Here is a 13221-nt window from a genome sequence, read left to right as displayed (position 1 = left end):
TTCACAAGCGGCAGCTTCCAATACTGAGTTGTTATCTTCTGCCTGGAATTATGTTTCCTCTCATTTGCTTTGTGACATACATCTGAACAGACCCATTTCTCGAGACACTTCAACTACCTTTGCACACATTTGGCAGAGTAACTTAAACCACCAGATGAAGATTTTCTGACCCAGTTCCCTGGTATTATTTAGAAACTGCTTTGACACCCATACTTCTATGTTTGTTTTCCAAATTCAGTTTTAGGCTTTTTTATTTTTCTAACATTACTTCCTACATCTCTTTCCCATCAGCCTTCAGTCACGCCAACTGATAACCACACACTACCTGCTTGTCCCAGCATTAAGCAGATGAGAACTGCATCAAAGTCATCACACAGCCTAAGTCAAACCCAAGTTCTCAGCACTGGTAACACCCCCACCCCAAAGGTATTCAGACCATCTGTAAACATTACCCATATAGCACATATTCTAACCATTTCTCTGGAAATTCTCCATCGCAACATACCACACATCACAACACAAAGCGGTTCGGTAGTCACCACCAGTCTCCTGCTTCCTAAATATAAACCAAGTCATGAGAAAGCAGACAGCTCCGCCATGGCTGGTAACGATTTTACTGTATCTAGATCAATAAAGAATTACCACACCCAAGAAGGAGGGACAAGCAGGCTTCCAAAATCCTTTGGGTCACAGGCTCTTCCCTAAGTCTGCCACACACCAACCCCACCCTTTTAAGTCTCCCAGGAGTGAAACAGTCAACGTTTATTCCAAGATCCTGCAAAAAGTAACACCGAGTCTCAAGAGAGATAGATTTCTCTCTCCTCCATCTCCCATAATCCAGATCCTCTCCTGCAGGAGGAGAAGGTAAAGATATAGTTCCATATCTATCCTTCCTACATGCGCTTCTCTCTCAAGCTACTTACTATAAATAAAACTTTAAAAAAATGCACAAATGTTATTTAGCGTATTGTATGCCTCCTGCATTATGGCATTCAAATTCCTCTTGTTCATTCTTCACAGAGCTCTCCTTTTTTTTCCAACTACACCCTTCCCTTTAACTCTTCAAATTCAAAATATTCTCTACACAAGAGTTCTGGTTCAGAGACGGGTGTCCTTTAAATCAAGACATTTTTCATGGCAATGTCCCACAGAGGGAGTAGCCTTTTTGGTTTGGGTTTGGGTTTTTTTTTTTTGAGAGAGAGAGAGAGACTGTGAGAGCAAGCACATTACAGAATGAAGAACTGACTTGGCAAAACTCCCTCCCCTTTCACACACTTCCACTTCAAACACACAGAAGTTGTTCCATGAGCGAAATAAATGAAATTTGGCTTCCTCAGAGTTGGAGACACTAAACGTAGTAAGGAGTACATGAGTATTAAGGATTTTGCTGAGGTCAGAGTATTCATAACACCTCCAACCAGATTCTCCTATATTCACAAGAACTTGCATTCCAGCTTTTCCATCAGAGGAGATTCTTATCTCTATCCCTCAGCCAGCTCACATGCTTTTTCACCAAGCATCTAGGCGTCTAGCGTCGGACAGCTTCAAAGTTACTGGGTGGAGTCAGAAAGTATTACATATGCAGCAGGCACAATCACAATATCCTAATTTCCTAAGGAAGGTGGCCTTAAAGAAAAAGGTGCTCTGGATATTGGGCAAAATTAACACTAAAATATAGCTAAACAGCAGCAATACAACTCAGCATATAAGAAGCAGTAATTACAGCAATTCTTATTGATTTTGAGTCTTAAGATTATTTTGGTTTGATTTCATTATGACATTGATATTAATTTATCTAGTGTGCACACATATGACTGAAGGTGTTAAACCATGATTTAGGTGCTTAGAGAAACCACTAACAACAGAAGGACAAGAACCAACAGCTCGAGACTGACTGACAATAATCTAGGAATAAATCATAACAGCAAGCAGCTAACCAAAGGAACAGGTTACCAGCCTTGCAATGAGGTTAGTCACATCATCAACGCTGGCTGTCATTCCAACAAATATGCTGCAATTCAGCCACACGTTACTGGCCTTGATCACATTCATTTCAGTGAAAAAGAAAACAGTTCCACCATTATAAGGCAGAGTGGACAAATTCTATAGTTCTTGTTACACTAACAGTCCACAGACATGAAAGCAATCTTGCATAGTTGGAAGTAATTACTCTAAACTTTGGCAGAGAAAAAACTACCAGAGCACAAATAAAATGTTCACTCAAGGGCCAAACATTTGTTTATAGACCTCTCTTTGCATGTAATGCTGCTCCTCAGAGGTGTTTATCTTCTGTCTTGGTATCCAGAGTAGGTAATCAGTGCTTTGCCTAGAAGAATGAAGCAGATGCTTTCCATGCCAGAACCTACACTCAGAGAGTGAAATTTAGGTTGCTTTGAAAAGGAAGGCAACTTCTTTTTTTTTTTTTCCTTTTTTTTTCCCCCAGTTTGCCCACTTCAGAGAGCAGGTAACAACATTTCAGGACACAAGGCGAAGATGCCTTACTCTCTCCCACTCAAATAAACTAACTTTGAAAACAGGCAAGAACAGCCTGCACACAAACACCCACACCCCCCAAATTATGATATTTCATGATAGAACAAACCAATCCACAAACCATTGAAAACGCTGAGAATCTTCCTGCTGATTTCAGTATGTTCTGGAGCAGGCCCATATTCCAGTTCCCACAATGTGACCAGTAAACATTGGTATGACAAAAAGGAAAAGGCTAAAATTTAAAAAGAAAAAAAAAAAGCAGCACACTATTACTTTGCTGCTTTGAATGAAAGACTATACAAAAAGCGGTGTGTATCCTACTCCTTTATTCACCTGAGTCTCTGGAAGATGTCATCTTAGGAAGGTAAAAAGGCTATCAGTGGTTTTACATGGATTAATTCAAGTGTTCTCATGGACTAAAGCAAAGGCCAGCAGCACCTACAGAAAAGAGTTTTTTCATTCAAAATTTAATCAAAGGAACACAACAGCACGTACAAAAAAAAGTGACAAATCCTACACTACTCCTTCATGCTATTGTTGTGCTCTGAGCTTATGGGCAGGACTAAGTGCACCACAAAGATCCCTGAAACACTTCTAGAACAACTAAAACTATTTTCTGACATGCAACTTATTCACAGACTTCGCTGTTCATGATTGTTTTGGTCCTAACTTACTAGAGGGATTAATTTCATAACCCACAGAAAGCAATTATGTGATACACTTGCTTGTCATGTTTGATATCTTAATTTTTAGTCGTTTCTCTTCAAAGGACGACTTCCTGCAGTGCTGTACATTTCTGAGCTACTGTTTGCAAGTGTAAAGTAGGTACAGTAACATCCACTGAACAGCTCAATTTTTCCCCCGATTCCTGAAGGACAAACAAGTAAGCTCCTGACGTAGCACCTACAACGTGCAGAACAACCTGACAACTGACTGGGCTGCAAACCCAAACCTTGTGGCTTTAGAAACGTCATCTTCCTCTTCATCCCACTTTCCCTCCCCCCTCAGAGATCTCAGGTCCCTGCTGGCCAGCTTCTGCTACTGGTGTCCTGGTCACAGCTTCAAAGGCTAAAACACATCGGTCCTCCTTCTCTATCGAGGTATTGGGAGCGCAGAGTCCTTACCCGCAAGTTCATTGCTACTTGTTCAATCCCTACTTCACAGGCCAACCTCCCTCCAGGAAAGGGGAGACACAGGCATCTTTCAGCACCATGAAAGGAGAAGGAGTATCTTTTCACTAACTGTACAGGGAGAACGTGCTGCTTGTTAAATGCAATTTACGTTTCAATATTTGACTGTATCATTTTTCGTAGTAGGAGACCTACAAAGTTGAAGTAAAACAGCGCTTGGACAACTACCTCCTCTCTCTCCTTCTCGTCTGATATTCCCACTTACTGTCATCATAACTCTCTTGGTAACTGCATCCCTGGTATATCAATACAACATATACTAGCCAGAAGACTAGATTGTCTTCCTTTTATATCATGGTATGGTCTTACTAGTGTTTTTCACAATAGCCTGCTGAGACCAACAAATGTGCCCACTCCTCTGCTCACAGATATTCTCTCCCTTAGAAGTACATGTCATCACAATCAGGTACACTATTGTTACTAAAGCTGTTTTTATCTTCTGATTTGAAGGATGTTTGAAAAGAAAAGAATTAAGTGATACGCGGTACAGCCCATTCTCCAATTCACACTTTAGGCTAGATAATTGCCAAGAACCACAGCGTTGAGTATGAAGAGATAACAAGGACAACATAAAATCTCAGCACGCTTTTCTTTCTTATAAGAAGTGTCACCTAAAACTATGGAACCAACTGATGCTAATGTCACATCAAGCTCTTCCCTATTTACATGAGATGGAAGAAAATTCTTTTGTGTACCCTTCCCACTAGCCTTCTCTTGCTACTTCTGCAGTAACTCACATCAACAATCTGCCAGATTCCATTAAAAGCATATTTGAAAGATTATTTTTTCCCCAAACCCCCTGAATTTAAATAAAAATTTGCTCAAGTTGTCTCCTGTTCAAATAGAAAGCCAGGGTTAAAGAAAATGCATACAACCTGTAGATAAACAATCCTGGGGATGGGGAGGGGACAGAAAAAATGCCATCTTCGTAAGACAGCATTTTTTTACAGATTCTTTCAAATTCTGTATCAGATTTAATACCAGGTATTTACTGGGTAGGTTATAGCACAGATATACCACTGCAGCCTTCAGAAGAAAGTACTGGACAAAAACAGACCAGACTTGTAAAACAAGCGTTCAGAGTCTACCAACCACGTATTCACACAAGTGTAACTTTTAGGGAGGAATCAAGTTCTACCAGTGTTATAAGAGAAATACAATAGTCAGGACCACTGCGTGATCCGACAAGAGTTCCTGAACACAGAGTCCAACCCCAGGACCTTCACTCCAGACCTGAGAGGGGTTCAGCCGAGTCAGAGGTCTCTGCAACGCACGTCAGAAAAGCGCAAAACATTTATATCACTGTTACTGAATTTGAGCAGAGGGGTGTAAAATTCAGTGCGATCTGTTTAGAAAGAGATGAAGTCTGATTTGATCCAGTATCAAGGACATTACATCATCATTTATTTATTCTAGAATCTGGCATTACACAGCAGCTATCTCACTGTAATCAGCCAAGAATTTAAGCTTACAGCATGCAATGAAGAAGAAAACACAGAAATGCCAGAAGCATAACATCAACACATGAAAATATTACCATTTGCTTCCAGCTATGGTGGCAGAGGCAAGCCAAGCATTGACTACAATATGACAACTCATCACACCAAGACCTACACCTCTTCCTGTGTAAACATGCGCTGCAGGACAGCTCGCACTGACCTGAACCTCTCAAAGCCTACCATAAGTAAAGGCAAGCACAAATGATGAGCAGCATATTTTACAAATTAACACACATATCATATCACACATAGGTCAGGACCCCAAACTGATTACACTGAATAATCAAGTATCAGCTTTACCAACGCAGCCAGCTGCTGGTTTTGTGGTGTTGGGTTTTTTTTAATTTCATAAGAAGCATTTATCTCAGTTGACATGTTCAGCAAGAAGCCAATACAGCAGCACTTTACATAAGGTGTTCTCTCAAGAGTGATGTTTTTTTCCACTGTCTGTTACAGTACAGACCTACAATTATGAGAATTCCCGTGGGTAAAGTTCTATAAAGTATTTTCTCCACATGCAACATTTCTCTGAACAGAACGTTTTTAAATGACCACTTTTCATACAACATTTAGTTTTATTATGTTCCAAAAAAATCCAAGTGTTCCATTCAGAGCCTTTGACCAACAAATTTATCTGGTTGTCATTTGGAAAATGAAAATATGTTTGAGCAATATGCATGTATTAACACATATGCATGTCATAACACTACTATCTATGAGTTTCTTTTAGCACTAGTGAGAAGTACTAAGGTATACCTGGACTACATAAGTTACAAAGATATTTAACCTACCTCATCAAAGCTGCTGTCTTCTTTCTTCAAGGCTTTAAAATAAAACAAAAAAAGAAATAGTTATCTGTACTGCATTTCAGTGAGCACAAAGTAACTAACACCAGAAAAGAGAAAAACAGAGCAGCATTTTTCTGTTAAAATAGGAAAGAACAGGCTGGCATGAATAACAATTTTATACTCAAAATCTGAATCTGTAAATGGAATGTAGGACTGCACAGCGTGTTTCCAGAAAGTAAATTTACATATTTATGAAAAATATTATCCTCTCAGGTTAAAGAAAATAAGAGTTCACAAGTTAGGGGTTTTTTTAATTCCTAGTGAGCGTGAAAACACTTTATGGAGAGCCTGACTGAACTTCAAAAGGGAAAAGTACAATAAATACCTAACCATGTATTCAGTTTGTCACGTACTAAACCTTTATGAAATAGTATGCATTGTAGCATGCTTTTTTCTTTTTTCTTTTTTCTTTCTTTTTTTTTTACAATATGACTTACAGTAAAGCAGAAGAGATTTCTGTCTGTCTTACACTGTTAACTAGCAATTAACCAACAAACAAGGAAGAGGAAAACAGTGCAGAAATCATGTGAGCTAGTAAAGCAAGAAAATAGACATGAATAGTTCTGAAGTAGCAGCAAAGATTAGGCTGGTGAAAATTTTTCCTTTAGCATACTGGATATCTGTATTGAAATGTAAAGAAAATTAATGTCTCCCAGTCTCCATTGAACTGTGTCAGTCTGAAGGTACAAGACTGGTTCCTTTTCTCTGTACACCACAACCTGCCCAACCGGGGACTGTGTACTGCACACCCTCACCTGAAAGTGCTCTTCGTTTACTTCTCTTGAAGAGTTAAAATAAGACAAACCATTGCATTGATGCACTATTTCTTTTCAGTTTAAATCATGAAGGTTTGCAATTTGAGGGAGGTCACCTGAATGACCACACAGTTCGTGCAGTGCTGCCCCAGAAGGCTCCCTCTTCATCACTTCAGCAGTATCATGTTTCTTACACTTAAAATGCATTTATTTCTGCAGGAGAGAAATACTAAGGCGCCTAGCATGGTTGAGGATCTAGACTCCAGTAGTTTCTTTGCTCTTTTAGATGCTCCTTCTGCCTTCAAATCGCTAGTAGTTTCTAAACCCCACCTCTTCCAAACCCTGCCTTCAGAAACAACAGTGTTATTAGCTTAAAAACAAACAAACAAACAAACAAACAAACAAAACTGTAGAAGCTGTATGACAGGCATAACAGAGGCAGGACACCTCTGCAAAAAGTGCTGCAGCTCCACAAGCTCTGCTATGGGTAGCAAGGCACAAATCCCAGTTCTCCTTGTACAGAAAAGCAGGGATCGTCCAGCCTTCCTTTCCTTTCAAATTCCCATTTCTTTCAGACATGAAATATGTCTTCCCTCAAATCTTTGAAGATCACTGTGTTACAATTACTCATCTAGATTTCAGCTCACTAACACAAAAAAAACAAACAAACAAACAAACAAACTGGGATTTTGCCGAGGAGATTTGAGGCACACGTTGTATATTTTTATCATGAGTGCATTTTTATGGTTTTGAAGGCCAGACAAAACGTTTTCAGACTGCCAATCCCAAGTATCCAGAACTATGAGTCAGGACATTAGAAAAAAAAGGGGGGGGGGGGGGGAGAAAGAAAGAAAAAACCTGACATGCAGAACGCGTTTTAAGAACACACTTTTAATCTTTTCATTTATCTTTCAGGTCACAATGACATACAAGCTATAAATTAGTATATGACACACCTAGGTCACACTGACAAGCTTTTCTCCCTTACCAAAACACAAGATTTTCACACGACCAAAACATTCCAGGAATAGCCAAGCAACAGATAACCAAACAAAATTCACAATGTAACAGAACAACAAGAAATGGGGAATCTGTGATCCACTGCGTATTTTTGGCTTGTCTTTACCTTAACTTCTACCTTTGACTAAAAGAGGTTTTTTAAGAATCTCCACAAATAAGAATATGAGAGTTCTGGCCACTCATTTAATCAGATTCTGTTTAATAATAATTTCACTCTCAACCAATTCACTACATAGCATCTTCAAAAGAAATCATCAAACCAGCGTATTTTACACAACAAATTATAGTTGAACCGGGTTTTTTTCCTCATCAATGCAATCCTTTTCTTTTTAAACCATTAAAAAAAGCTTTGCTGAACTTAAAAAAAAATAACCTGTTTACAAATGAACTTCTCATTATCTCAGGTATGTGAGCTATGTGAGTGTACATTGGAGGAGATTAGTGGAGATAACCTTTGTATTAGTGAGGAGCTGGTAACAAAGCCCAGGGATGCTGAGAAGCCCACAGACTGCTCTCAGTGCATTGTGAGCAACCTCAGCAATGTTTCTCTCCTTCTTTCTTTCTTTTTTCCTTCCTTCCCTTCTACCCTGGTGTTAGTTTTTGCCTAAAGAGGTTGCATAAGAAAACAGAAGTGAAGTGGCATGAGCTGAAGAGATCTCAAATATGATTTTGGTACTATATGAACTTCAACAAATGCATAGCCAAGAACTCTTTACATAACTAAAAGATGATGATACTTTTATAAAATTACTCATTATTAATTTTAATTACATAATTATCAAAGCATAAAACTAAGAACCAAACCTAATAAAGGTTTAAATGCTAAAATAAACAGTGAGTCAACTGAATCTCAAAAAGTTGGTTAACATACAGTATGATGTGTTCGTTTATAAGGACAACACAGTATATAAGCAAGGAAATCAGAATTTTTAAACTAATTTGGATGTTTGTATAAAAATGGATAGGCTGCCAGAAACCTATCAATAAAAAGAATTCTGTAAATTTTTCAGATTCTTAGTAACGCAAGTCCTTTATGATGAGCTAAATTTTATGAGGGACACTCCTTGAGAAAACTTCTGCCAGGAGAAAGGGTGCCTCAGCTGCAAAGATAGTTCATTTTTCTAGAACTGTGAGCACATAATTTCTGCAGTAAAAAGCCATCCTGTCTATTTTAGAATATTAACTTCACTTTTGCACCATAGGCCATATGCATTTCCTTCAACACATCGTGGTGCCGTATCGCCCTTTACCAGGCTTGCACATAGCACAAAGCGAATGCTCAGGGTGAAGGCTCAGAGATGGACAATTTCACACATCACATTTTTCAGCTCAGCAAAATAAACATTCTCAGTACCAGGTACCCTAACAGTTATGGGCAGGATCATAATTTTACAGGATGAATACGTATAATACAGCCAGATCTTCATCTGGGTGTAGTGGCTGGAAAGCATCAGTTCACAGTTAAGAAGATGGGCCAAGTCTACTTGAGGCTATCATCGGTTGTGCCCCGGGGATAACTAAGCTGGTTTTAAGACTACCTCCTCTTTTCTCTAAAGATGCTGGGGAAAATCGGTTCAAAAATTGTTTAACATACTGTGGCACAATGTAAAAAAAAATAAATCACCTTATAAATTCATTACTGATATAGCCTCTCAAATAGAGAGGATTACTTTGTGGGGAGAAGGTGGTCTTGAACGTAGTTTATTGAGTATTAACCTGCAAGCCCTAGGGAAAAAAAAAAAACCACTGCCAATGACAATTAGGATACCTTTCCATCGCTCTTATCCAACAGGCTAATATAAACTTTGGTATCAAAATGAAGGGGTCTTGTAGTATTGGAAGAATTGTATTTGGCAGCTGGGATACTGCCAACACAGGGGGGAGGCCTAGCAGTGCCTTACCATCCCAAGAACGGCCATCAGGTGTTCCCTACTGCAGCACGTGGAAGTTTGACTCGCTAATTGTCTCAACCACCACGTTACTCTTGTATCATTTATATGGTTATGCTCATGATGCTATACTGTGTCCTTAAACGTTTGAAAACGTGTAAATTGCAGCAGAACAGGGAAAGTTAAAAGATCATCATAGTTATTGATAATAAATCATAACTGAACAGATGACTGACAAAATTCCAGATTAGACACATATTAAATTAGTAATTCGGTAACCTCACCAAGGAACCAGCTTTTCCAAAAAGAGCTGTGAAACCAGAGTGACAAATACCCAGAAAGACTTTTTCTAATGAGGTTTGGGGTTTCTCTCCTGCATTTCAATATCAGAGTTAAGTACAGCATGTGTTTTAACGGAGGATTTCCTGGTATGCAAGTTAAGAGTTTTTTAAACATAGGCGTGCTTTGCTTGGGCTTATCTGTGGCTCTGGGTATCAGGGAGTGGACTATGTTCAAACCTCATACTGATAAATTAGAAGGTTTTTTGCTCAAAGTGCAGTTACCAGAATGAGGGTCAAAACAGTTGAGCATCTGAAGACTGAACAGTCTCGCTGGTAGCAGCTGAGTTTTAATCACAAAGCAACCACCACAAACAAACAAACAAACCAGGCACCCGACCACACTCCTACACTGCTGCACACACGCACAAAGAACTGGAGGAGCTGGAAGACGTAACAATCTGTGTACCTAAAATCAGGCCAAAGCTCCCAAGGAAACTAAAAGGTAGTTTAATTTGTGAAAAATGACAAAAAGAGATGATAATCCAACAGAGCCAAGTAAAACATGCAGACATTACCAGCCGGAGGGGCCATGCTCCCTAAAAGGCATTAACAGGACTGTCACTGTTACAACAAAGCAGCATCTTCATTCAAAATATTTTCTTTGTTAATGACTTCCACTATTAGTAAAACCTTTCCACAGTTCTGTATAAGAGTGTCTCTCTGTGTATATATACACGCACACAGACATGTGACAGACCAAACACCTCACTGCTTTTTTTTTTTTTCCTAATCAAAAAAAGTTAAATGCATTTTACAAGTTTAAGACTGATGATAGGTAAAAGCTATTTTCATATGGGGACAGAGAGATTTATAACTGTGACTTGACATTTGCTTCACAATTGAAACTTGGCATTTACCCTTGAAACTCCTGGTTTACAAATATGAATGAGCTTTTCTCAGTCTTTTTCATCTTGCAGTAGGACAATAAAAGATACCTGATTTCAAATGTTACCCTACATTTAAAGTTTGCAGTCCTTAAAAACTAAAGGTAATACATTGAACGCACACGCAACACATGAAAAATTGTAATGCCCACGTACTTTAGTGCACCTCCTTGGTAGGGCTATGGAGGGAGAACCAAATGCCACAGCTCACAGCTGCAGAACGGGCACTTCACATCCTCTCACTGGGACAAAGCAACTCTGAAAGCTGACCCACGTCTGCCAGTCAGACCGACTGTAAGGAAAAATGTCCCAGTGGGACAACCGATGGGTGTGGGCTGTGGAAGGGCCCTTACAGAGGGTCCACAAGGACGGGGGCTGCTGCGTCCGCTCGCCCATCCCGGCCACTGCCCGGCCTTCCGGCACTACCTCCAGCTGCTCTGCCCAGCCAGCTCGGGGATACCTCGCACCTCCTCCAAGGCACCTTCTCTCCCTGCTCAGCTGCGTGTTCATGCTGTCAGTGGGAAATAATGCTTTAAACGGTGAATTAAGCAACATAGTGTGCCAAAGACCAAGAGAAACACCAGTCCGAGCACACCAGAACTCTTTGGCATTGTTCTCGGTAACAAATTCAACTGCAAAATAAACTGGTGTCAAAACCAAACGCGATGTGGTGATACCAGGAGATAACACGCTCGGCAGCAGCGTTCAGATAACACTACCTCAGGATGCTTTATGTCAGTGAAAGAACGACAAGACTTCGCAGCAGATGACAGACTTCTTTTGTCTGGCCTCCCACATCACCCGGCCGCCGTTATCTGCTTCAGCATCTCATGCCTCAACTTAAAACAACGTGCAGCCCGAACAAAAAATAAATTACCAGACCTGCCACAAAACGAAAATAACCATTTGCTTTTTGCCAAGGTTTCTCGTTGGCGATGGAGGCGCGCTAGCCAACTCTCATTTACAGTTTGGTTTTTTTCTAGCCTATTTTGGGCTAACTCCATTACAGACCCATGCAGCACTGCCTGGGCTGCACATGCACTGCCGGGAAAGAGCTGTTATTTTCCTGAGCGTTCCTCCCGAGAAACGTTTTTCGGGGACGGCGGCGGCGCGGGTGTTTCCAGCCTTGCGGCGCTCAGCCTCCCGCCCCGCCGCCGCACAAGCCACCGAGCGAGCCCCTCACCCGGCACCGCCGGGCACCCTCGCCAATGCCCCTGCCCCTGCCCGGCTGCTCGGCGGCGGCGGGCACGGGGCTGCCCGACAGCGCAGCCACCCCCGCCCTCCGCCGCCGGGACCCCCCCGGGGCGCCGGGCAGCGCCGTCGGCGTCCGGGTGCGGGACTCACCTATTCGGCCGAAGCTCTCCGATAAAGTTCTCCGCAACTTTTTCATCCTGCTGATCTTCTCGGCGGACTGCGAGTCGATCATGTCACACATGGGGGGCGACCCCCGCCGCTCCCCGGCCGCCGCCCCCGCTGCCCTGGCTCCCGGGGAGAGACCCCCGCGCCGGCTCCGGGGCTCCCCCCTTGTCCCGGGGAGCCGCGGGGCGCAGCGGGACAGCCCCGGCCCCGCCCGGGGAAGGAGCCCTACGCCGCGGCGGCTGCTGCTGCTGCTGCTCGGCTCCCCGCCGCCGCCGCCCGGCTCATAGCCCCGTCCCGCCCCCCCTTCCCCGGGCTGCCCCGGCAGAGCCAGACGCGGCGGGGAGGGCGCGGGGGGCAGAGCAGCGCCGAGGAGAGATGGAGGAGTGAGGGGAAAGTCCGGCGAGGGGCTGCGGGCACGGGCGGAGGAAGGGAGGGAGGGAGGGAGCGCTGAGAGAAAGGAGGAGGCGGAGCCTGGGAGGGCAGGGGAGCCCCGCGCCGCGGCCGGGGGGCGGCGGCCGGCCCTGCCCGCGCTGGCGGGCGGCGGAGCGGAGAGGGGCTCCCGCCAGCCCCGCAGCACCACCGGCGCCCCCGCCCGGCCCGGCCCGCGCCGCAGCCGCCCCCGCCCCGCCCTTCCCGGGCGGCGGGACGGGCCGTTGCCGGGGTGAGGCGGGCGGGAGAGGAAGCGGCGGCGGCGGCGGGGGCGTGAGGGGGGAGGCGGGAGAGCTGGGGCCGGGCCGAGGGACGCGGCCTCTCTCCGGGCGCGTCCCGAGCGGAGGGAGCGATACGGCAGTCCCCGCCGGGAGCTGTTAGGACGGGGCCAGCATGGAAGACGCTTGTGGTAGCGTTTGGAGGGGAGAACGAACGCAGCGCGTCCGCCCAGGGGTGTCGGCGGCCCAAGCTGTTGCGCCCCATCGCCTGGGGATGGGTTCCTTGTCACCCGAGG

At 43.4% G+C, this 13221-nt stretch overlaps 1 protein-coding gene across 6 annotated transcripts in view; it reads right to left on the bottom strand.

The window, feature by feature from the left end:
• The window catches only part of CDK14 (cyclin dependent kinase 14), a 357378-nt gene extending 344511 nt beyond the window's left edge, over window positions 1-12867 (bottom strand). For 4 of the 6 annotated variants that reach the window (XM_075492799.1, XM_075492800.1, XM_075492801.1 and 1 more), the window contains exons 1-2: window positions 12264-12858; window positions 5974-6005 (exon numbers count right to left, since the gene is read on the bottom strand). In XM_075492799.1, the coding sequence (XP_075348914.1) occupies window positions 5974-6005; window positions 12264-12354 (123 nt within the window). In that variant the 5' untranslated portion in view covers window positions 12355-12858. Of the gene's footprint in view, window positions 1-5973; window positions 6006-12263 lie in introns of all 6 variants that reach the window. The other 2 variants (XR_012774172.1, XR_012774170.1) reach the window with 2 other exon arrangements.
• Window positions 12868-13221: the final 354 nt, after the last annotated feature.

Source organism: Mycteria americana, chromosome 2, assembly GCF_035582795.1.
Source record: "Mycteria americana isolate JAX WOST 10 ecotype Jacksonville Zoo and Gardens chromosome 2, USCA_MyAme_1.0, whole genome shotgun sequence".
In the NCBI taxonomy this organism is placed as follows: domain Eukaryota; kingdom Metazoa; phylum Chordata; class Aves; order Ciconiiformes; family Ciconiidae; genus Mycteria; species Mycteria americana.
Note: the sequence above shows the minus strand (reverse complement) of the source record. Positions and strands in the feature narration are given on the sequence as shown.